The 25,843-nt window shown below is 43.1% G+C and overlaps 2 protein-coding genes across 2 annotated transcripts; both read right to left on the reverse strand.

Annotated features, from left to right (window-relative positions):
- Positions 1-1,241: 1,241 nt before the first annotated feature.
- tnk2a (tyrosine kinase, non-receptor, 2a) lies at positions 1,242-12,044 on the reverse strand. Its single transcript, XM_061094045.1, has 19 exons — positions 11,934-12,044; positions 11,180-11,342; positions 10,808-10,878; positions 10,294-10,500; positions 10,042-10,191; positions 9,158-9,253; positions 8,631-8,812; positions 8,410-8,536; positions 8,173-8,319; positions 7,642-7,736; positions 7,076-7,270; positions 6,326-6,417; positions 6,167-6,211; positions 5,774-6,015; positions 3,362-3,565; positions 2,641-3,278; positions 2,207-2,351; positions 1,501-1,596; positions 1,242-1,373 (listed from the first exon to the last, which is right to left on the reverse strand). Exons 1-19 carry the CDS (start codon positions 12,042-12,044, stop codon positions 1,242-1,244), a joined length of 3,138 nt encoding a protein of 1,045 aa, XP_060950028.1.
- A 7,351-nt stretch (positions 12,045-19,395) lies between these two features.
- Positions 19,396-25,253, reverse strand: tfr1b (transferrin receptor 1b). The gene is made up of 18 exons (XM_061094046.1): positions 25,207-25,253; positions 24,836-25,073; positions 24,133-24,346; positions 23,497-23,634; positions 23,041-23,125; positions 22,726-22,848; positions 22,525-22,620; positions 22,277-22,416; positions 21,715-21,884; positions 21,509-21,628; positions 21,233-21,318; positions 21,091-21,154; positions 20,929-20,996; positions 20,775-20,842; positions 20,540-20,630; positions 19,948-20,175; positions 19,716-19,865; positions 19,396-19,608 (listed from the first exon to the last, which is right to left on the reverse strand). Exons 1-18 carry the CDS (start codon positions 25,237-25,239, stop codon positions 19,396-19,398), a joined length of 2,325 nt encoding a protein of 774 aa, XP_060950029.1. The 5' UTR covers positions 25,240-25,253.
- Positions 25,254-25,843: the final 590 nt, after the last annotated feature.

Genomic DNA, 25,843 nt, shown 5'->3' on the forward strand with positions numbered 1-25,843 from the left:
AACCCTGAGGAACATCGTGGGTCGGCTGTCACTTCCTGAGACAACACAGAGAGAGGTGAAGTCACATGTGTGTGGTAATTAGCAAAACCTCGGGTGAGATGTTTGAGGAAAAGTGAGAATTCAGTTATTTTTTCCACTGCAAATTTAGAATGATGCAAAAAGGAAACTTTAAAAGCTGTACTTAGAAAAGAGGGAATAGAAACATAGACTTTTGAAAGGTCTTAGCTTTGTCTTTGATTCAGTTTGCATCAATTTCAAGTAAAATCAGACTACGAGGAATTATCAAACCAAAAAGATGTGTAAATTGAACCCTGAGGAACATCGTGGGTCGGCTGTCACTTCCTGAGACAACACAGAGAGAGGTGGGGTCACATGTGTGTGGTAATTAGCAAAACCTCGGGTGAGATGTGTGAGGAAAAGTGAGAATTCAGTTATTTTTTCGCCTGTAAATTTAGGAAAGTGCAAAAAGGAAACTTTTAAAGCTGTACTTAAAATAGAGGGAATAGAAACATAGACTTTTTAAAGGTCTTAGCTTTGTCTTTGATTCAGTTTGCATCAATTTCAAGTAAAATCAGACTACGAGGAATTAACAAACCAAAAAGATCTGTAAATTAAACCCTGAGGAACATCGATGGTCCGCTGTCACTTCCTGAGACAACACAGAGAGAGGTGGGGTTTGAGGTTATTATTAGGGCTGGGCAAGTTAACTCGTTTCAATCGAGTTAACTCAAGTGATGAGTTAACTCGATTAATTATTTTATCTCGCATTAACTCAGGTTTGATTATTTATTGTTTTATTGTGAAAGTCAGGCTTTTATTTTGTGAAAGTCTGTTGCTGACTGCTGCAGAACAGGAAAAAAGAAAATAATTGGCGGATAAACAATCGAGTTAACTCATCACTTGAGTTAACTCGATTAAAACGAGTTAACTTGCCCAGCCCTAGTTATTAACAAAACATCAAGTGAGAGAGAAAAGGGAGAATTCAGTTATTTTTTTCTCCCTAAATATAAGACCGTGCAAAAAGGAAACTTTTAAAGTTGTACTATAAAATAGAGGGTATAGAAACATAGACTTTTTAAAGGTCTTAGCTTTGTCTTTTGATTCGGTTTTCAAGTGAAATCAGACATTGAGAAAGTAACAAACCAAAAAGGTCTTTAAATTGAACCCTGAGGTACATCGTATTTGGTTTAGATTGAAAAATTCAAAATGTTGTTTATTATATCATATGTTTTTATTGAGTTCTACCTGTTTAGATGGGGTCCGAATGTCTCCAGCAGGACGGTGCTGGCCTGCTCCAGGTTCCACTGGCGGAGCTGCAGCAGCTCTTCACACTCGGCTCTCGACCGCAGCCCCAAGCGAAACAACTGCTCCACCTACAGGTCACACGGTGTTAGGAGCATTCCACGTTAAAACCACTAGTATCGTACTTTAACGTGTATTTTCCACATCGGGTCGCTGACAGCAGATCACAAGAGGGTAGTGTTGTTTTGTTGGTTTTACCTTCAAGTGGCTGATGGCCTGAGGGATCCTCCAGTTGTGACCCTGCAGAGCGGACTGACACTCCTCCAGCGTGACCCCGTGCACCGCGGCCTGCACCTGTCAATCACACCGGGTGTTTACTGAGGAATCTACAAAGGGACGACTGGATTTTATTTAAACAAATAAATAACCAACAAACAATAATGTGGGGCTCAGGATGTTCCATGGGAGCTGATGACAGCAGGACTCATAACTGCAGATAAGATCAAATGTAAAATAATTTCCTAATAGGAGGGATTTGAGAGATATGAGCCTGTGGGGGTGCAGCCAACATCTGCTTTTGATCATTGACACATCAGTATTCTGCACGGACAGACTCCATGTCATCAGAGTATCATATTTCAAACATATATGTAAATCATCATTTGCTGAAATTAAAATAAATGTCACCCTATTACAAATAATCTTCGTCTAAATAGAAATTGGTTTCTTTTTAACGACGAGGGGGAGTCGACTTTGAAGTCTTGCCCCCCCGACAGTTATATTCACACTGGGATGACAGAAGTTGTTAAGTTAAAGTTTTCTTTATCTCAATCTTCAGTAAATATCCCTCAAGACACAATTTTTTAAAATCAGATTTTTCTGCTTATTGCATCTCAGGCTGTTTGTTGTGTGTATTCCTCCTGTTTGTATTTAACATGTGTGATTTCCTCTGATTCCACTCTACCTGTGTGATGCTCTGCTCCTGTTGCATGCTGGGAGCTGCGGTCCGCCCGTTGTTGTTGTTATAAGAGGAATTGGGTTTGGCTCCGCCCGGCTGCTGCTGCTGCTGCATCATGGGTTTGACCGCCACCATGTTGGCTGCTCCGTATCTGATCAGAGAAAAGTCACAGATAAGAAACGAGATGACGGATGACTTTTAATTTTAATTGTTATTTTTACATTGAAGAATCTATATTTATATATTTATTAACTGGCAAAGACAATAACCTCATCAAGATTAAGATGAAGATTAGACTCAGATGAACTGATATTCAAATTAAAAGTCGGTCATCAAAAGACTCGTTGACTAGTTGTTGTTTCATCTAAAGATTGTGTTGTTGTGTGATAGGTTGTGTTGGGTTGTTGTGTTGGGAACGGTGTTTTATATCACAAACGCACCTTTCCAGGAAAGCTGGTCTCTCCGGCAGGGGGGCGGGAGCAGAGCTCGGGGAGCTGTCAATCAACGAGGACAGGCCACGCCCCTCACGGAAGGAGAGAGGATCCAGCAGAGGACTGGAGGAGTAAGAGGAGGCGGGGCGTGAGGGATGGGAGGCGGCTTGAGACGGTGCAGAGGAGGAGGAGGAGGAGGAGCTTGAGGACAGGAGGGGACCCAGGAGTCCTGCCGTCCGGCGTGGGGAGACGAAGTGGGGGGGCGGGGGGAGAGCCATGGGCGAGGCGGAGGGGGGCGGGGCCGGTGGGAGGGGGGAGGAGGAGCGGGAGCCCGGCTGAGAGAAGGCGTGGTCTCTCGGTGGGATCTGGGGCGGCGTGTCCTCCTCGTCCCCCATGGATATGGAGCTGGAGCGGACCTGCGGCTGGGTGGGCCGGGCGGGGGGGTGGTGCTTGGAGGGACGGAGGGGGGGGACGGGGCTGCGGGGGGGAAGCACCGGCCGGTCCTCGAAGAAGGAGGCGTAGCTGGCGGGGGAGGGAGGAGGGAGGAGGATCTGTCGGTGGGGGCCGAACGGAGCCAGGGGCATCGGGAGAGGGGAGGAGGGGAGGGAGCGGCCTGTTGCCATGGGAACCTGCAGCTTCACCATCACCTGCATCATCAGAGACAAACGCTTAGTTTAGAATCAAATGTTTAAAACCTGAGTCTGTGAAACTCCATCTTTACTTCCTCTACCTCTCTCTGGAGTTCCTGGAAGAGGTCAGCTGACTGCGACTCGCTCCGGCCCACCAGGGCGGCGCCGGGCGTGGGCGTGGCCTCCTCACTCAGACCCTTGTTGATAGACTTCACCTCCTGGTCCTCCGATTGGTCCTCCAGCTCCGTGGCCACCGCGTCGTACGCCGGCTGAGGGAGGGGCCAGTCCAGGATGGAGGGAGTGTCCTGAGGGCGACAGTGACAAGTTATCTGAGGAGGCGGAGAAAGTGGCGTCCAAGTAGCGTTCAGCCACAGCTGGGTGGAGAAGATGGAGATGAGGCTGAAGCTATGAGGTGGAATCACTGGGAAACCACTGAACCAGTGAAGTCTGAACTTCCACACGATCAATCTCCAATGCATCCAAGAAGAAATGGATTAGTTATGACACATCTGGGTCAAAGGTTAGAGAACCGTGAACCTATCGCTGCTGAACAGTGTCAAACATTTCATATTTTCTTGTGTTTAAAACAAAGAAAGTTGATCAAAGAGTGAGAGAAGCTTTAAACTGCTGCACAGAAGATGTTGGAGGTAAAAAGACTTGAAGGAGGAAATGAATGAACAGGGAACATGTAATATATTATGGTCCACCAGAGATAAATTATCCTTCTGAACATTACGTTAATAAATGGTCAAAGAGATTCAGAACACGACGTTCCATAACTCGTCCAAATCAGATCATTGGTGTGACTCTTAATTTCTAATTTATTTAATCGAGTACATTTGAATTCAAGTTTTAAATTCAGGACTCAGATCATTAACTTAAGTAAAAGTAATAATTTGGTAGGAAACAGGAAAGAGTCCTGAGTTGAAAATCTTACTTAAGCAATGTGATGGAGGTAGAAAAAAAGAAAATGTACTTTAATAGCACAATATTGAAAGTTAAAATACCAAATGCATAAAAAAGGCTTCGATGATTAGATTAGATCACAATAAGTCATGCATTAGTGTAGCCATGTTTGAGGTAAGGTCATTTCTTAGATAATCTGTATCATGATGCAAGTAATGATATTATCAAATAAATAAAACAATGACATTTTTCTATGAAAAATGGCGTAAGTAGCTAGCCATGAAAAGAGTTTCTGAAATATGGGCCTGAGAATGGTTGTTGAGTTCAGGTGTAAACATCAGTCTCTCATTGAATTAAAGTTTTAAATCCAGGAGGAATAACTTAGATCATTAACTTAAGTAAAAGTAATAATATGGTTGGAAACAGGAAACAGTCCTGAGCTGAAAATCTTACTTATGTAATGTTATTTAGGTACAATAAAGAAAATGTACTTTAATAGCACAATATTGAAAGTTAAAGGCTTTGATGATTAGATAACAATAAGTCATGCATGAGTGTAGCAGAGGCTGAGGTGAGGTCATTTCTTAACTACTCTGTATCATGATTAGGGTTGCAAAGGGGCGGAAGGTTTCCGGTAAATTTCCGGAAACTTTCCGGAAACTTTTCAATGGGTTTCAAGTTAAACTCAGGAATTTTGGGAATTTTGAAAAAAAAAAAAAATACAAAATTTAAACGCTGAGCAATAAAAACATCATTCAAAACTCTATTTTAAAGATGTATGGAACGTTGAGTTTCAACCCTCCCCTGTGCATTCTTCCATCACATGCACAGATAACTCCCAGCATGCTTCACTCTACAGCAGGGCTACTGAGGCCTGCTGTAGAGTGCAGGACTAGTCAGGTAAGTTTCCATGATATTACTGGGAAAATATATTAGCATGCTGATTGAGGATTGTTCATCTGTTCATCTAGACTATTTCCATTCATTTATCCATCAATTGTAAAATATGTTTACAGATTATTCCAATTGTTTGGCTAACTATTTATATCTCTAGCATTGCATTAGTGTTTTTTTACAAACTTTTTTCTCATCTTATTCTACAGAACAATGCCACGTGCACTCTCTCATGTGTGGAGACATTTCACCTCATCCAATGTAGAAGGAAAGGCTGTGTACATTTGCAAATACTGTGCAAAGACCTATGTTAAGAATGACACAACGATGCAGAAGCATATAGTCAAGTGCCCAAAGTTTCCTCAGGGCTCAAATCAGCCTATGACACAACAAAATGTTTATATTTATGTCTGTATATGACAAGGTAAATACAGTTAGTATAAATTACCCACAACATTTCCAGTTTATTCCCATTTATTCCCGTTAATTCCTGTTAATTCACGTTAATTCACGTATATTCCTGTTAATTCCCATGGAAAGTTTCCAACTTTGAATATTCACGGAATTTTGCAACCCTAGTCGTGATGCAAGTAATGATATTATCAAATAAATAAAACAATCAAATGTTTCTATGAAAAATAGCGTAAGTAGGTAGCTATGAAATTAAATCCTGAAATATTCAGTTCCTGTGTAAACATCAGCCTCTCGTCTACCTTCAGCGTGTCCTCGTCCGGCGGCTGCGTCTCGCCGAGCGGCGACGGCGTGGTGGAGCTGAAGCTGTCGTCGTTGAAGTCGATGAGCGACACCTCGCTCCTGGCCGAGCGCACCAGGGCCCCGCCCCCCTCCCAGGGGCGGAGCTTCAGACCCAGAGACGCCCCGAGCCGCTTCAGGCCCGAAGAGGAGCCGGGGTCGTCGTCGTCGTCGTAATCGTCCATGACCGAGTCGTAGAACGGCTCTGCACACAGACACACACACACACACACACACACACACACACACACACACAGACACACACACACGCAGACACACAAAAACACACAGAGTCAGATATTAAAAGCTGCAGGTTTTTAAAGGTCAGATATTCGGCCACAAAGAGTGAAACGTACTCTTCAGCAGAACAGCCGGCTGAGGAGGCCGAGGGGGGGGTTGCTCTGGAAGAGAGAGAATTTAATTACTGAAAATTATCCGTTTTCTTTATTGTTAAAATCTAAAATAAACATTGTTAGTGCTGATTATGTGTGTTTTTCGTGTTTGGATGAACGTACTCTTGGCCCGGTTTGGGAGTTTGGTCGGTCGGGCGATGCCGGCCTCCATTCCCAGGACGTCGGGGGGGTCCATGGGGTTCCCCAGGTACAGACTGGGAGAAAGAAGAACAGTTATGAAGCTGATTTAATGGATTCATGTTGCAGTTAATTCATTATGATTTGTTCATCAACACTTTGCTCCTGTAACAGAATCTTGTTGGATAGTTGCTCTGGGATTAGAAGTCTGTTTAGCAGGAAGTTGTGTATGCGTGTGTGAACTGTGCATCAGAACGTCAGGTGGTGCACTGCTGCCCCCCAGTGGAGAGTTTGAACACAAGCAATTCAAAACACACTCAAAATTCAGGCTTAACTCCACAAGATCTGATGAGATATTAGAGTTTGTTGCTTATGATGAGCCATTTAAATGATAAGGTGCCATTTTAACCATTAGAAATGTAGATTTAAATCATTCCCATGGTTAATCACTGGTTTGTGATGAATGTGAAGGGTTTACAGGACAATTTAAAGCAACACTTCAGTAATACTGAAACTGTTACTGAGCAGCAGCGCCCCCTGCAGCCACGAGTGGTGACTCATTCTCTCTAAGCAATTTAGTAGTTTCTATGTAGACAAAAAACTATATTTCTGTAACAAATCCACCAATAAGGTTCTGTCCTCTCTTTAAAGTTTCCTGGTGAATACTGGAGATACCTCTCAGTCTTTTTAACTGACCTACACTCCATGTGATGTTGATATCTGTGCATTATGAACCTGTCTATGCGGTCTGCGTGTCCCCAGCTCCTGTGGGGGTCCGTGTCTCCGTGGCCCGTGTGGATGAAGGAGTGTTTGAGCGGTCGGCTGATGTCGTGGGCCGACAGCCCGGCCACCGCCGTCACCACGTGGCGAGGGAACTGCCCGAAACGCAGCGTCCGCCTGTTCTGACCTCGCCACCAGTAATGCTCCGCCCTGAAAACACACATACACACACATGGAAACACACAAATACCAGTTTAACATCTTTCTACTGCCGTGATTCCTCTAACATGCAGATAACACAGGAGGTAATGGGGGGGGTTTCCCTGAGGACAACAAACTGTCACATGATGAGACTTCAGGAAATGAAGTTCTATCTTATTAAGTTGTGGTTTTAAATTCGAGCCTCCTCAGCAGGAGCCACAATACTTCTGTCACGAGTCGGTAACGAGTCAGTAATTACAGTAATTCTCCACAATGCAAAGAATCCTGGAACAACAATGGACCCGTGTGTTGTGTTGTGAAACAGTGAGTTTGTGTAGAAGCAGCGATCCTGCTGATCCAACACAGAGTCACACACTGACCTTCCCTCTATGATGGTGATCACGTCGTTCATCTGGATCTGGAGCTTGTCTTCGTCCTCAAAGTCCTGCAGGGATCTCATGTCCGTGGGCATCGTCTGCAGAGGACACGCAGTCTTTACACAAGTGTCTCACACAACTGGCACACACTATTCTAGATTCTTTCCCTGTAGTGTCCTTTATCTGCCTGGTGCATCACTCTGAGTGTTTGATTTGATTATAAGTAAATGAATCTTCCTTTCCTGACATTTTTCAACCATCACGTCACTAATAAAGGCAAAGAATGGCCATAAAAACTATTCATATAAAATGTGCAAATTCTCTTTCTTTAGGGGGAAAAGGAGACAATTTTCAACATTTTTTAAAGACAAAACTAAATTTCCACACTCAACATTTGTGCCGTCCTCAATAAAATCTACTTTATCTGAAGGAACAAAAGTCGGATTCATATTTCTTATGGACACATTTGCTGAGATTTAAGATGCAGGCGCCTTTATCTGTGTGAGTTTGGTCTGAACCTGCCAATCAATCTACCTCGAGCAGAAAGTCTCTGAGTGCGATGAAGGTGGGTCTGTCCTCAGGTTTGGGGCTCCAGCACTGCAGCATCACGTTGTAAACGTCCAGAGGACAGTCCTCTGGTTTACTTAACCTCTCGGCCTCCACGTCCACCTTGTGCAGGATCTGCAGACACACACACACAAAGGAATTGTAACTCTCTGAAAAGCCATTATTAACTGAGACGAGAGAGGCTGACGTTGTCTTTGCTTGTACCTGACTCCCGTTGAGGCCGATCCACGGCTCCTGTCCGTGGGTGAACATCTCCCACAGAGTGACGGCAAACATCCAGGTGTCCGACGCATGAGAGAAAGAACGAGACTTCAGAGACTCCGGGGCGCACCTGAGGAGAACCAAGGACAAAGGTGGACATGCAGAGAAAAAGACAGACAGATTGTGTTGAACCAGAACCAGAACCAGGCGGATCCTGTCCTCACCAGGGGAACGGGACCTTGTGACCCTCCTCCATGATGTAGTGGTCGGTGTGTGTCGGCAGCGCCCTCATCAGGCCGAAGTCTCCGATCTTCACCGTGTCGTTGGTGGACAGAAGAACGTTGCGGGCGGCGAGGTCTCTGTGGAGGAAACGCCTCTGCTCCAGGTAGGCCATGCCACACGCCACCTACACACGGACACACAACACACACACACACACACACACACACACACACACACACACACACACACACACACACACACACACACACACACACAGAGAGAGAAAATGATTGTCAAACAAACAAGCAGAAATAGTTTAAACCTTAAAATCCAGAGTTAGAGACAGTTTGACAGTGATTGTTCTATTAGGTGGGTTGAATTAATAATTTATTGTCACGAACATACAATGAAAACAAGCTTAAGTATATTTTTTACAGTGCAATTTTGTCTCAAACTGCTCCACAAACATCTGGACCAAGGATATGAAGAAATGAAAGAAGGAGGTTTCCCTTCAGCTCTGTGCACGGACCTGAACAGCGTAGTTACAGAGGGACAAGATGAGGATGTGACCCTGACGCTTCCTGAGCCGATCCAACAGGGAGCCCAGAGGAGCCAGCTCAGCCACCTACACACAGACACACACCACAGGTACACAAAGATCAGATCAGCAACAACACCTATAGTCCAGGCAAAGTAGCCCATTTTGGAGCCAAAAATAGAAGTAATTGTAAAAGAATTTTTTTCAGCATAGATTATTTCTATGAGGTGTCCAGAACAACATACTAAAAGTCCTAAGAAATCCTAGTTGAGGAAATATGTTTAATTCTCATCAATGTGTGACAATAAGGCCCGGCAACAATACACCCCAAAAAGACTATTTTTTTCCTTTACTCCAATCAAAATAAAACTTTACACAATGAAAGTTGCCATGAAACGTAACATTTTTTGTATTACAAGTTTCTTTGAAAATGAATTTATGTATGTATTTGTAATACATATGAATGGTGTTTGCCTATGCAAATGAGGACATATTCAATAAGTGTGGAGCTCATGTGCTTGTCAAATTCATTTCAAAAGAAACTTGTAATACAAAAAATGTTACGTTTCATGGTTACTTTCATTGTGTAAAGTTTTATTTTGATTGGAGTAAAGGAAAAAAATAGTCTTTTTGGGGTGTATTGTTGCCTTATTGGCACATTGATGAGAATTAAACATATTTCCTCAACTAGGATTTCTTAGGACTTTTAGTATGTTGTTCTGGACACCTCATAGAAATGATCTATGCTGAATTATTTTACAATTAGTCGGTCGTAAAACGCTACTTTGCCTGGACTACTGTGCCTGTACACGTGTGTGGGTCAAGGGACAGTAGATACAGTAATGAAGCCTGTGTGTGTGTGTGTGTTTGTTTACCATCTTCATGGGCTGTGTGAGGACGATGCCGTACAGCCGGATCAGGTTCTGGTGGCTCAGCGAGTGCATGGCGTTCACCTCCCGGATGAAGTCGTCCAGCCCGTCAGAGTCCAACACGCCGGCTTTCAGACACTTCACCGCCACCGACAACTGGAGACGAGGAGGGAGAGACGCACAAACATCAGCAACAAACAGTTGAATCCCTCAGGTTTGAAGCAGATGTGTGTTTCCCAGACTCCTCCCTCCTCTCACCACTCTGCCGTTGGGACCGGTCCACTCTCCTCGCCGCACCACGCCGAACGTGCCGTCTCCGAGCCGCTCGAACAGCTGCAGCTCCGCCTCCCTGATCAGGCAGGTGAGGGACGCCGTCGGCTCGCTGGCGGCGGGCGCCCGGCTGGACGACGCCCCCTGGGGGACGGGCTGCTGGGGGTCGGCGTCAGAGCGTTTCACTGGAAATACCTGACGATGCAAAAGGAGCAACAGGATTTCATTAATGCCCTGCCACATTACTCTGTATATACAAGATTATGTTTATGTGAATTTGGACTGGAGAACATCAGTAGCTGAAAAAGCACCAATGTGTTTCTCTTATATTTAATAGCAGAAATATGAAAAGGAGGAGATATCTCATTTGGATTTCAAACTTTGGTGACTATGAGGATATTTTCCCTCAGATCTCAGAATCAGTTCTGGTTGAAAATCTGCCTGTTCCACTGTAGAACTAAACATCTGTGTGTTGTTTGTGTTGTTTGTGTTGTTTGTGCACCTTGCTCATCCAGGACTTTCGTTTATAAAGAGCTCTTCTCCTCTTGACCGCCTCCCACAGCCTCCTTTGACCTGAGCCAACACAAACACAGACAACAGATTAGATTCATACTTTAGCTTCTTACACAGCAGACTTATAGTCTAGTGACTTAATACTGCAACACTTAATTTATGACTACATATAACATCATAAAAATTGGCCGATATGAGCCTTTCAGACATCTCAGTATCTGCGTCTATGATAAATAGTAGTTTAATCTGTTTTATATCAATTTAAGTTCTACATCTTTGGTTATATTTGTGTTTTCTTTTGTATTCATAGTATTCTTTATAATAAGCTTTATGGTTAAACTGTGAAATAACGATAACGCACCTGGGCGCCCCATGCCGATCTTCTCCAGGTCTTCGCTCTTCACGTAGTCGAAGTGTGAAAGTCGAGTGACGTTGAGCTCATCGCGGATCCGCAGGAAGTACTGCTGCAGCTGCACGTCTGTCAGCAGCTCCAGCAGCCACTCGGTGCCCTCGTCGCTCTGCATCTGCACACACACACACACACACACACAGACACACACACACACACACACACACACAGACACACACCTGTGTTAGCGTTCAGCCTGTAGAAAGTCATGTTTATGGACAGACTGTAATGTGAAGGGAGAAAAGGAGGAGCTGCTCTCAGCTTCATTAAGGCAAAGATCATCAGGACAATATTAAAATCACTAGAAAAACATCTTTGCTCTCAAGTTTTTAAATATAAAAACTGCCTGATTGATGGATTATTATCTGCAACACAATATCAATTAATCTATTCATCATTTTCTTGATGAACTGCTCAATCCCTTCGTCTATAAAACCGTTTAAATTCCAAATAATGAACCATACAGTCACTGAGTAGAGTTCTTACGTCCACTAAGGCCAAAATTGTGTGTGTTCACCCCCCCAGCCCCCCCGCCCATCACACACACACGTAATCACACACCCCATCTATGATATCACCAGAACCATGAAGCCCCCAGACACCCTCCTGCACACAAACACACAACCTCAGCATCTACACACACACAAGCAGATTACAATGAGACAACACAAAAGAAACATCAGTGCACATCCACCCACCACTTTACCATTTGCCCCCCGACACGTTCCTGGATCCTCCTCTCCTCTTCGTCCTCCTCCTCCCCCTCCTCCTCTCCTCTGCCGAAGGGGAGTCGCTGGTACACGTAGCTCTCCCCCATACTGTAACCGCTCCTCTCGTCCTCGGCTCCTGATTCTCTTTCTCTCTTTTTTCTGGCTCTCCTCCTCCTCTCTTCCGTCTGGCTGCTATTCAGAGGAGGCGTTAGCTTGTAGCACCACTGAGTCGGGTTTAGCTAATCTCCTCTCGGCTCCGTGACCTTCTCTGCTCGATCAATACGCGCATGCACACACACCAACACGCCCGGGAGGCGTCTGACGCCGCTCTCTCTCTCTCTCTCTCTGGTCGTTTCACCTAAAACCATCTACAGCCCGTCTTCCCTCCCTCCCTCCGTTCCCCCTTTCCCTCCCTGCTGACTCACGACCTGCAGCGTCAGACACCTCCGTGCATCCCCTCTTCTCTCCATCTTCTCCTCTCGTTCTCCATCTCCATCTCCCTCCGGCTCTGCAGCCGAGCAGCCGAGCGTCTGACGTTAAATAATTCAGCGGCTCTAACAAGAGGATGAGAGGGAGAGAGGGGGAGACCTCGGAGGAGGGAGGGAGGGAGGGAGGGAGGGAGGGAGGGAGGGAGGGAGGGAGAACATGGAGATGGAGATACAGTGGGTGGACAGATGGATGAAGAAATGAATGGATGGTTCAGCCAGAAATCATAAATTCCCAGCATGCATTTGATAGATGCAGATGGTCGTTGAGCTCGACATCAAGCTTCACATCTATGAAGGAGGGATGATGATGGTTTGGTGAATTAAAAAATGTAAAATCAGATCTGGAGGCGGATTTTCCCTGACGTCAGGATCACTTTTAAATGAGTAGGTGCATTAAATAATATCATTATATAATTTATATTGAGGAACGAAGCAGAGATGATTGAGAAAACCAGGATCAGTAAGAACAATGAGTCAATTAGTCGTATAGATACTCATAGATACTATAGAAATAAGGACAAGGGAGAAATACTGAACTTCCACCAAGTCAAGCTATCTGGTGCATGAACTGCAGCGGCTGTGTCGGTCTGTGTGTGTGTGTGTGTGTGTGTGTGTGTGTGTGTGTGTGTGTGTGTGTGCATGTGTGTGTGCACGTGTGGCCTAAATGAGCACAAAATCTGAGGTTTCATCTCTGCGTGTTGAATCCAGGCCGATGCTCCAAAAATAGAAAAAGTGAATCTAGCTCACGTTCACTCGCTGGCAAGAGAAGAGAGGAGGTGAGAAGAGGAGGATGAGCTTCTTCACTTCTCTTCTCTGCATCAGAAGCCTGAGACTCAATTAACACACACACTGATGATTCCTCTGTGTGATGAAGCCAGGATCTACTGTGTACTTTCATCGGAATCAGCGTTAGCGTTTGCTGATACGGGCCGATATGAAGGTTTTTATCGTACAGAAAAACGCTTATCGTACACAACTCTTAAAATTTATTTTATGTTTACAAACTGATGATGTGATGATCATAGACTGTGTATAAAGATGAACGACACGTCTCCACTTCCTGCCACTATCCAGAAATGAAGCCAAAATATCCTGGATACAAACGCTGCCATCTTGTGGCGATGAGGTAATTTGGAGTCTCCAGTAGCGATCGACCAATCACTAGTTAGCTGTCAATTACCTCGTTATACAACTAATTAAAACCAAATTTAGTGGACAAGAAACCACGTTCACAGAACATTTGAAATTTAACATCTACTTTGACTTTACAGATTGGTCAATTTCTCATCCACTAACATGGAGGAGGTGGACTGACCTATACTGGTTAATTTGTGAGTTATTCACATTTAGATAAAGTCTATGTTGATGGTATCTGTTGTTTAGTGAATTAGACGGACTGAACAGTAGAGCTTCTCACCCTGACGTCTGGAGGATCAGGGATTAAAGCTGCATCAGGAGAGACTGAGGTCACCGGAGGTCACCTGGACACGGCCATGGACCGAGGGAACCCACATCTAAACACACACAGGGCGACAAAGAGAGTCAGCATTTGATTCCAGAAACACACACACACAACATATGTGAGAGGCAGGAAATGACAGGGAGGCTGAGGAAGCTAAATTTACTCTTGTTTGAAGAAGGAAAAAGCCACAAGGAAAACTGGAGTTCATGGGTTACTATAAAGAGAGCAGCAGGATAAGTCCCAGCCGAGACGGACTGAGAGAACAACACAGAGTGACAGAGACAGACAGGAGCAGACCTGGCAACCCAGCGTCCATATGTCCCTGTTTTCACTGTGAGGAGGCTCAGACTGAAATTCTCAAGTCTTTCAAGGTGAATCCAATTAAGTTCAAGTCTGAATATTGAATTTAAAAATAGATTTTATTCTCTTTCTGTTGTTTTCATGTTTGAGCTGAGATCGAATTTTAAGTATTTGAAATGAGCGTCTATTATACGCTGTAAATAAAGATGGACGACAGCTCCTAAAAGTGAAGCCAAACTGTCTCATTTGCCCCCTGGTGGCTGCTGCCATATAGTTCATAAACCTTGCCTCCTCCATGTTATCGGTTGGGACCAGAGCTGTATCTCAAATAAGTGACTGCATCCTTCTGACTCTGCATTTAAAGACCAATTGTGTCCCATCAACGCGACTAGACTGTCCCATTTCTTAAGGCTCCTCTCGATGAGGCCAACAAATGCCTCCTTCCATCTCTGAGAACCAGATGAATCCTTCCTGGTCCGACCTTTCCCAGGATTCATTGTGCTTAAGTGACAAACTGTTTCCCAAAGTGGCAGCGACAGGCTTAACTGGCGACAGCAATAAGGAGAGGAGTGTAATCCAGAAATCCTCTGAAGACCAGACTGTCTCATTTAGGTTCAGCCCATGAAGGAGGGAGGTCTCTGTTGTCCATGTGGACTGTTGTCCTCCAAAGGATGCAGACGCTTTAAGGAGAGACAGCTATGGACCAAACTAAAAGGTCAAAGTCTACGTAAGAAAAAATGCTTTAAAAGAACAAATAAAAGCCCATTTGTGAAGAATTAGTGAAGATATCACTTAAAATCCTGTTTTTTGAGAGAAAAACAAGGGAATATTTGGAGTTATTTTCCTGGCAATGTTATAATCTTGGACATGAATTTTAATATTGTTAAATTAAATTCCCACAAACAAAAAATGTTCTTTAAAATAGTAAACATTTCTAAATCAATGAGATACATACTAAATATCAGTGCACCTGTGCATCTGCAGGGGTTTTAACACACGTTTTAACATCTTGCATTATTTTGAATAAAGACAAAAACAGGTCAAAGAATACGTAATAAGAAATGCTTTAAAAGAACAAATAAAAGCCCATTTGTGAAGAATTAGTGAAGATATCACTTTAAATCCTGTTTTTTGAGAGCAAAAACAAGGAAGTATTTGGAGTTATTTTCCTGGCAATGTTAGAATCTTGGACATGAATTTTAATACTGTTAAATGAAATTCCCACAAACAAAAATTGTTCTTTAAAATAGTAATCTTTTCTAAATCAATGAGATACATACTAAATATATATTAGTGCACCTGTGCATCTGCAGGGGTTTTCACACGTTTTAACATCTTGCATTATTTTGAATAAAGACAAAAACAGGTCAAAGTATACGTAATAAGAAATGCTTTAAAAGAACAAATAAAAGCACATTTGTGAAGAATTAGTGAAGATATCACTTAAAATCCTGTTTTTTGAGAGCAAAAACAAGGGAATATTTGGAGTTATTTTCCTGGCAATGTTAGAATCTTGGACATGAATTGTAATACTTTTAAATGAAATTCCCACAAACAAAAATTGTTCTTTAAAATAGTAATCTTTTCTAAATCAATGAGATACATACTAAATATATATTAGTGCACCTGTGCATCTGCAGGGGTTTTTAACACGTTTTAACATCTTGCATTATTTTGAATAAAGACAAAAACAGAGGGAGAGATAAAAAGAAAAGGAAGAAGTCGTGACAGAGAGAAACAGAGAGAACCAGAGATGTGATGAATGAGAAGAGACTTGAATTGATGGAGCTGCTGCTTCAGTGTAAAGCTTCTTATCTTCATGTTAAATCTGATTTTTACTATTCAAACAGTTTAAACGTTATTATCTGTTCATTTTGTATTTTTACATTTTACATTTGTCGACTGGAGGCTGCAGAGAGAACGAACCCGGGATACAGACCTCTGCAGCCGGGCTCCGCAGCGGGAGGACTCGGTCCTTTCCTCCGGTGTCTCCTCGCTCCTCGACCCGGGTGTCAGCGGCTGCAGCCCGGCGTGGAGTCGCGCTGTTCACCGGGGGAAACGATGACTTCCACCGGATCCGTTATCTTCGTCTGTTACCGTTAATAAATCGTTAGGCTGCCGCAGATTAATGAGCGTAACGGTGCGTAACCTCCGTACGTGAATAACAAACAGCGCCCCCGCTCTCCGTGCACCGGAATTACCAAAATAAAGCCACTTCCTGTTTCAGGAGGAGCTGACTTCAGAATAAAAGCACAGATTTAAGGCGTTTAAAGTCGAAGCAACACAAAATCATCATTATTATTTTACCATGAAATTATTATAACGTTTTTAATCCAATCAATCTGTTAAAATATGCAAAATGATTCATAACAATGTCATTTTATGCTGGTAAGACTTTAAACACCTCACACTGACGCTTTTATTTTGAAGTACAGATACATTTTGTGGTGGTTATATAAATTGAGTTAAATACATAGGTTTAAAATATATATCAGTATATATTTTATATCTTTTTATGAATCATATCGAGAAATATATTGTAATATGCATGTATATATTATTAGAAATGTCTGATTGTGAGAAATATATACATTTTTGTATTTTGTATAATCATACGTAGTAATATGTGTATCAGTTTTACCTATACATACATCACTGGGTGAAAATTGTGCATTTAATCTGAAAGGCAGGCCACAGGGAGCAGAACACTGAATTTGGACACATACACATGATGCTAAGCAAGAGGATTTATTTCTATTCTCTGCAGAACGTGGGAATCACAGGAACATCATTGCAAAAATAATTCAAGTTCAGGAACTGAAATCGTTCAGATACAGTTTAACTTTGAGCGACACAGTGAAATCCAGTTTCTGAATTCAACATTTTCTTTCTGATTCTTGTAACCAAAGTCCCAAAGGAAAACAGTGACAAGCTGAACAGAACTGACGTGAGAAAACAGCAGAGTCTGCTCAAATAATCTGAATAATGAAGCAAAGGGATGTTGTTGGGTAAGTGTCACTAAATAAAGCAGATTTTAAACATATTCAGGGTTTATATACTTATTTTCTTCTAAAAGCTCCATCCACTTTAGCAGGGTTTCATTTTGAAGCTTATACGTAACATTTGAATTGTTTTTAATATCAGTTATAGAATATGTTTTATTTCTTTTCATTCTAGGGAAAACACTGAGTGTCCAACCTTTATAGGAAGAAGGTATTAAATAGAGGAACAACAGCCACGCTCTGTGTGTATCAGTAGAAACAGAACGAGTTGGTCGAATCGTCATTTAAAGGAAGGTTTTATCAGGTTTGTAATTTGTTTCAGGTCGGTTGAAACACAGCAACATGCAGGTTAAGTGGAAGCATGGATTTAAAAACACATGCAGAGACAGTTATGGTTTAACTTTGGTCATTTTAAAGTCACAAACACAAAGCGAGAGAACTAGACTGACAGAGCAGGTATGTTGCAGACTATACTGTGCTAAAGTACCATGATATATTATATTATACGCTATAATATTCTACTGTATGTGTACAGAGCTGCTTGATTGCAAAACACAACAAAAGTCTGAAGCCCCATCAAGGTGCATTCATTTCTTTAACAGGGCGGAGGTGTGATGCTTCCTCCTTCTATCAGTGGAGCAAGACACTGGTATTCTTCTCTGCTGGGCTTTAACTTGAGCTTTGATTGGTTTGATTTCATGTCTGGTGCCATTTGAATTAAGCCAAATTCACTTTGAGCAGTTCCAGCGAGTCAGGCAGATTTATTATTATTTATTCACAAGGGATATTGGAGAAAAAGATTTCCTCCTGAGGTGTAGGTCACGTTGACTGACATCCATATGTGTTTAATGTCAGTGTGTAAAGAATGGATTGAGTTATGGCTAAGAGAAGTTTAATGTTTCACTTAAATTCACACCCAAGTATCTTTTCCTCTCACTTCAGCTCTTCAGTGCCCCCATGTGGAGGCTTGTGGCCTTGTCCTCACTGTCATATAGGTGTCATTTCAATCAGTTACATTACAGACCAGTAAATAATTCCAGCTTCCTCTGTAGTTTGAATTCTGTCAGAATGGGGCTCATCAGGTTCTGTTGTGTTAAGATCAAAGTATGCATCAGAAATGAAAGCACATAAGCAAATAAAGAAATCAGAAGCATGTGCACACACACAAAATAAAAACAAATAAATATGTAAAAAATAAAACTCTGGGAAACACTGTCCCCGACAAGTTGTTCCACCCTTGAAGTGAAATATGAGAGACGCTGCTCCCGATAAATACACATGTACTGTCAAACTGTCAAACACACACATACACACACACACACTGGTAGACAAAAACTACCATCACTGCTTGTCATTATGGAAGACCCTGCTTCCGATAATGGGAATAAATTATGGAAGGCACTGCTCCCGATAACTTCACGCTATCATTAAGTGTTCTAAAGTCGACTGTGCAACATAAACGGCTCTCTCGCAAAAAAGTTCAGTTAAAGGAGCTTCAAGAGAAAAGCGTATTTCGTCTGGTGGAATATAAATAAATATATCCTTATATCGAGATATAAGTTTCTTTTCTGGCCTTAATTTCTCTCTTTTTAAAGTTGTTTTTATGACAGAGCAAAGTAGTTTTATAAAGCTACTATATTAAATGGTGCATACTCTCTTGGACAAAAGAAACAAAGGCCAAAAAAGAAAAGCCAGACTTTGCCCGGGGCTCCACTTTGTCAGCAACAGCCGAGGAGTCGTTGGTGTAGCAGATGCTGCCGTAGAATCCGACAGTATAACCGTCATAATTATGGAAGGCACTGCTTCCGATAACGTCGTATAAAAAGACAAACGATATCTTTATAGTGGACACTGCCACTGATAAATAAAACTTAAGTATAAATAAGGTTTCTCAGTGTTTTCAGGTCACAGCAAAATGCTCGTACAAGTGCGATGTGATTTGTGGGCGGAGGTTTATCAGAAGCTATTGATTTCTAAAGGTATTTGGGATACTTTTAAAAACTTCCGTCTCCTCCTGGATCTTCATGGGACAGATAATCTGTTCCCTCATTGAATATAAGCATGTATTTAAAGAGCAGGACCTCTGATTGACAGCCTGAGCTCGATGTGCTGATACTGGAGCTCCTTCCTCCGCTCTACCTGAAAGTTCATTTCAACCACACACACACACACACGCACCCACACTTGCATCTGCCCACCCTCCTCTTCAGATCGTGTCGTGGATGTCCCAGAGGTCGTTCACCATGGCCTGAGCACAGTCCTGCAGGTTCCAGGTGGCGAGGGCCAGCTGGACGCGGAGCTGCTCCATGTCCGTGGCCTCGGCGATGGACGCCAGCGTGTGGGGGCCGCGGCCCAGCAGCAGGTGGCGGAAGGGGGTCTCCGTAGGCGACACGTACGGAGAGAGGAGGTTCCGCTCAACCTAGAATGACACAAGAAGATCAGAAGACACATTTGCTTTTAAGAATCATCTTTGATTAGCTTGTAACTCGTTAACATGCAGGTGAAAACACAGCGGAGGCGTCTGACCCTCATGATCCTGTCGTTGATGGTCCGGCAGCTCTTCTGGTTTTCTAGGTCACTGTTGTCGATGGTCCTTCCGATGCTCTGTGCAGCCCTCTTCAAGGATCCTCGTGCACCGCTCAGCCAGGTGGTGCTCACGCCCTTCAGCTGACCGGACTACAACGACAAGAAATGCATCTCAACATCACTTAGCTTATGAGTCAGATAAACACGTGCTTCGTATGAATCCCACACGGACCTGTACGAGCTGGTTGATGCGTTTGTAGACCTTCATCACAGCCGTATCGACCACGTCGGTGTAGCGGGTCACGTCCAGACTGAGCAGGTGGTCGTGGACCAGTCTCAAGGCCATGAGGCCGGCGAACTGGGCCGCCGCCGCCGTCATCTCACTGGCGTGCTGACTGGTTTGGTAGTTGAGGTGATCCATGTTGTCCAGGTTGGTGCCGTAGTAAGGGTAGGACTCGGTCTTCTGACACAAACACAGACAGAGACACACACACAAGTTACTATAGGAACCAACTCGATGTGAGAAAACAGCAAACACACGCTGTCAGGTCATTTATTATTAAACGGATGCTCTGCTCTTCTGACTCTATATGAAAATCATGTGCATTTTACTTATTTAGTTATAGTTACATAATGTCTGCGGAGAATCACACACGACCGACTAAACTGAGAATATGTGTTTTATCTCAAAAATGGGATGAGAACAGCAGATCGATGTCTAAAGAAACACATGAATCCATATTATGATAGTCTGATCCTTTGTTAAAGTCTTTATTGAATCGTTTATTTCTTTAAATGTATAAAGAGTCAAATGAACAACTCACATTGGGAGAGATGAAGTGGAAAGACACAGCAGGAATTCCAGAGAAAGCCACGAAGGTGTAGGCGGGGTCGTCCACTGACAGCGGCTTGAGTCTGTTCACACGATGATGGGAAGTTATCGTCCGAATTTCATTTACATTGTTTAGAGAATTTAATTTCTTAAGACTAAAAACCAATAAAACAAAGCAAGTAGCTTTTATCAAGTTAAAGAAATTCAAAAACTGGTTTCCTCCTTACGTATTTTCCTCCCACTTGCTTTGTCTCATCATGTCGTACACGGTTCCAGGGCTGTTTGGACTCTTCACCTGTGAATGAGACTCATTACACTCAGTATAAACTCCACCTGTTTGTAATGAAGGAGCTGAATGACCCAGCTGTGACGTGTCCTCACCATTTTCATGGTGTTCTCGATGAGGCTGTGGAGCAGCGGACTAGCTGAGGCCGAGAAGCTGCCTCGACCTTGTGGAAAGGAAAAATACGCTGTTCACTACCACCTTTACTTTTTGAATACTGATAAATAAGGTTGTCACATAACAGTGTGTGGTGAACTTACCCAAAACTATTCCATCCAGGCTAATGTAGGTGAAGACACTTTTGTCAATTGAGGACATATAACCCTGAAAAACACAACAAAGATGTGTGGAAAAAGATATTTGAACAGTACATATTTTCATTAAAAGACTTGTAGTTCTTACCTCCAACCACTCGGTGGCACCAACATTCCCGTACTCTCCAGCGCTCCAGCTCGCAAACACGATGCTTCTCCTCGGCCTGAATCTTTCTAGAGAATGAATTATAATGTTAATATCATGCAGGGTGATAATCGTCGGCCCTCATCACCAAGATCTCATCAATCTCCTCGTCTTTCGGAGTTCTGAACTTCTTTTACGTGTATGGATCCTCTTTTATATCATAAGGCGTTTATATTCTTTTAGATGACACATGACTGTGGAGAGAGTTATATTTGTTACCGTTTTGCACCATCTCTTTCACGGCCTTGGCCAGCTCCATCAGGACAGACGTGCCCACAGCGGCTCGGGCGTAGCCTTTGCCCCAGGCGTCTCTCTGAGCTCCCAGGACCACGTAGCGATCTGTCCACAGCAACACAACCCACGTATAATAAAACTAATACCTACGGCAGATGATCAGAGTTGAACATGTGTAAGTTCTACTCTACCAGGATCGATGAATCCTTTGATGACTCCGAACACGTTGAGGACCTTGGTGTTGACCAGCACGTTGTTCACTTCCACGGTGACGTTCTCGATGCCTCCCAGTCTGTAAGACACGGAGGGGAAGCCGCCTTTGAAGCCGCTGCTCGCATCCGCCTCAGGGCCGCCGATATTCCTAGAGAGGAGGACAGAGAGACAGGCGAGTGAGAGACCGGTGAAAAGTGCCAGAGAGTCCACAGCTGGAGCCACGTTTACAGTTTCCGTGTGCAGTTCAGCTCATTTTCAGTATTTGAGGAATTTGTCAGGTTTGAAAAGCAAAAGGAAAACTAAGACTGAAACATTTAACTACTTAAAATAGATCATGTATACACAAGACAGGGTTTAACAGGTGTTTTAATTTAACAGTTTTTGTAAATATTAATTAATATATCAAGAAATACTAAACTACTAAAGTACAGATGAATATGTTTGTCAAGAGCAAAGTTGAGCCCAATTTTCAGATGAACACTGATACAGGACCTTTTTAAGACTCAGTGAAATGAGTTCTTGGAGTCTGTGTGTCCTTACTGTAGAAGCCTAGTGGACATGCTGGCAGTGATGGTCTGGGCTGGGATCTTGGGGAGGCCAGACGACTGAGTGGGGGGGAACTGGGTGTGGTTGAAGGAGGGGAATCCCGGCGTGTACGGGTCGCCTGAACCCAGATGGACCTGAAGGGGACGTGAAAGCAAAAATCAAGACACAGCACAACTGTGTGACAAGTAGTTTGAGAAATAAGACTTTACTGGTTTGAATCCAATATGTGTTTACAAACGTACGTGTCCATATAGATCTGTGTCCCCTTGATAATTGTAATCTTGAGAGTCAGGGTAGATTAAAACAGCAGCGGCTCCTTTTCTTGCAGCATTATCCACCTGATGGAACATCATCAAAAACAAGAGAAACATTAAAAAAACAAGCTCAAGTTTGTGGAAGTGCGAATGATATGAGACACACGAGAACCTGGAATTATCACAAACCTGTTCTGCAAACGTGAGCTTTCCTCTGCGGAGCAGCAGGACGCTGCCTTCCAGCTCAATGCTCTTCTTCTGCAGAACTTCCAGGTCCTCCTGACGACCGTAGTTTCCATAAACCAGTTTACCCTTTGTACAAACGAGTCAAACAGACCATTACATCAGCATCCGATTGTATTTTTATTCAAACTTACAGCTAAGGATTTATATTTTATAGGTTCAAAACCGAACGCATTAATGACGTTTTAAAAAGACAGAAAAGGAGAATAAAACACAAATCATTTTGTAACTTCTGACTATAAACTTGTCTTATTGACCCACCTGAACTGTCCCTGTCTTGCTGTAGGCCAGATACCCGGCAGGCTCAAAGACATGCGACCCAAAGAGGACACGGTTTGGACGTGTGCTGTCGATAAGAAGATAAGAGCTCGTTAGTACATCATTGTCTGTGTGGACGGGACACTTCATATGTAGGGGGAGGAGCAAGGGAGAGGAACTGGGACTTGTCCTTTTGACTTGGTTTTAATATTAATAATGATATGTGTCTGCCAGCACTGACAGCATGGAATCTGGAAACAGCTACTGAAAAATAAAAAGGGTGTAAAAAATTCTTAAAATAACCCAAGTGACTCTGGGACAGTCAAGTGAGAAGAAAAGATGACTTAGTTCCAGAAATCAAGAAACTCAATTAGCTCAATTCCCTCTTGATCTTGAGATACAGCGCCCCCAACAGGCCAACAAGACTCAACTCATGCATCAGATTGGTGTGGTACCAACCTGTTCGGCGTCTGCAGCTGGACGTAGTGGACGTCCCTCCACGGGACCATTTTCAGCTGCTTGAATTCCTCAAAGATGCGGATGGCCAGAGCTGCATCCTCCACACTTCCTGCCGATCGTCTGGGCAGATCAAAGTCTCTGTGAAAGAACACAATCTTATTTCCTCCTCAACTTTGACTCACTTCAGTTTTCTGAAATGTCTCGGGCACAGTTTAATCTCTTCGGAGAAAAGGGCAACAGATGACTGGTGAGTTCTTGGTAGACATAACGTGCTTTGTTTCCAGTAAATATTGGAAAGTGTTTCAAAATGAAAAAGGAGGTGGTGGAATGAAAGTGAAGAACCGAGCGGATTTCAAGGCTTTAGAGAAACAATGATGCTATTCAACTCTGATGACCAGATTGTGGTCAGAAGCTGGAAGACGTCCGAGCTGCAGACAGTTTGGTGTCAAAGCAGATTTTAACAGAATCTTGTGAGTTTATAAAGATGTTTTTTTTATGGCCAAGCCTCAGAAGAACAGAAGTCTTTGTTTATTCTAACTTAGGATAATTTCCATTTTTATGTAAATTGATTTGTTTGATGGTCGACCGTTTGCATTGTGAGGTTTCTTTGTTTCCGGCTCCACATGTGTTCTCTACCTCAGACTCTGGTTGAAGGCCTGGCTGGTGAGTTTCTGCTTCAGGAGTCCGGCGATGTCCTTCCACTGCAGCGGCAAATCTGGAGCTGGTACAAAAGGGGGCGGGGTCACCGGTACAAGATGGGGCGGGGTCACTGGTACTGGACTTCCTGTGGTCCCCGGCTCCGTGTTCAGTGGCTCCACTTTACGGTGGCTGATGTAACCAGCCAGGTAACCTGAAAGACAAAAAATGATTTAAAATGGGACCTGATAAACACATCGGCTGGTTTGAACTCATTACAGCTCAAATTACAGAAAAAGTTGAACTCTGCAAAGCTATTTTAACGATCCCACTTTATTACATTATAAATCATTTATCATCATTTAATTTGCTCTTTGCCTTATTTATCTTTTATATCTTTTCTTCATGTCAATTTTATGTTTTAAGTACAGCACTTGTTTCCTCACGTCAAGGGAGAAGAAGTTTTACAGATGTATGTAAAAAGTTTTACATTTTGTGCAACACATGCAGCAACATCCTCTTTCATAAGAAGCTGAAGATTCTGTTGTATGACAGTTATTTCATATACATATTCATTTGTTTGCCTTATGACAGTTTATTTAATTTCTTTTTCTACTGTTGGTCGAACAAAACAAAAAGATAAAGATGCTTTATACTGATGTGCATAAGAATAACAGTGGAATGAATCACTGCAGTGACCTACCAGTTACAAATACCAGCAGGGTTGCCAGGGCCATGAAGTAAATATGACGCCGGCTCTGACGTGGTGGTGCCGGCCTGAAGCTCGGGGAGCCGCCGTCCTGGCCCACGACCTCCGTGGTGACCTCCGTGGTGACCTCCGTGGTGTCATCTGCTTCGCCGTCGGACAGCTTCACCTCGACGTGTCTCTCTCCGTCCTCCGCCGGCTGCAGCGTGAACCTGCTGTAGCGCTCGCTTTTAATCTGAGCAGAGAACAATAAAGATGAGGGAAGATAAGAGGGATAAATACGACAGAAATGTGTCCGGTTTGTGTAAAGTTAAGGTTTAAGCTCACAATAAAGTAGAAATATAAAAATGTAGATGGTAAACACTCACCAGGCTGTTGAAGGTGGACCTCACTCGATCCATCGCTGCTGCTGTTTCTGTTCCTAAAGACAGAAAGAGGAAGAGCGAGTCGATGAGGGTGTTTGAGCGGCAAATGAGCAACGGCACATGTGGAGGGAAAACCGTTTTGCAAAAGGAAACAGAAAGGGTGAGGGAGTGTGTATGGGGGGGGGGGGCAGGAGGAGGTGTTATACGTGGTTCAGGTTTAGAACAGAGAAGCTTTCTGTGAGCTCTGCAGGGCGGAGAATGTTTTCTGTATAAACACTTTCCTGTTTCCTGAGGCAGAAACATAGACTGGGGCTTTAAAAAGATGTATTTTATATACAGAACATATACTGTATATGTTTAACAAACAAAATATGTCTGCAACTTCTCAGATATCTACTTCTATTATATACGATATCAGATTAGTCTATAGCTAAAACGATTTGACAGCTACAGATCCATGGATACATTTAGTATTTTAGCTGTATTCATCTGTATTTAGTTCTCTGTGTCGTATGAAGCCATGTTTCTGTACGCAGGTTGAATTCAGGTTATTTACAATAAACAATAGTTCACTGTCTGTCTGTGATAACTGTGACCTTCCTGATAAACTTGATACCACAACAAGCAGCAGCGTCTCTAT

Source organism: Limanda limanda, chromosome 20, assembly GCF_963576545.1.
Source record: "Limanda limanda chromosome 20, fLimLim1.1, whole genome shotgun sequence".
NCBI classification, from domain to species: Eukaryota; Metazoa; Chordata; class Actinopteri; order Pleuronectiformes; family Pleuronectidae; genus Limanda; species Limanda limanda.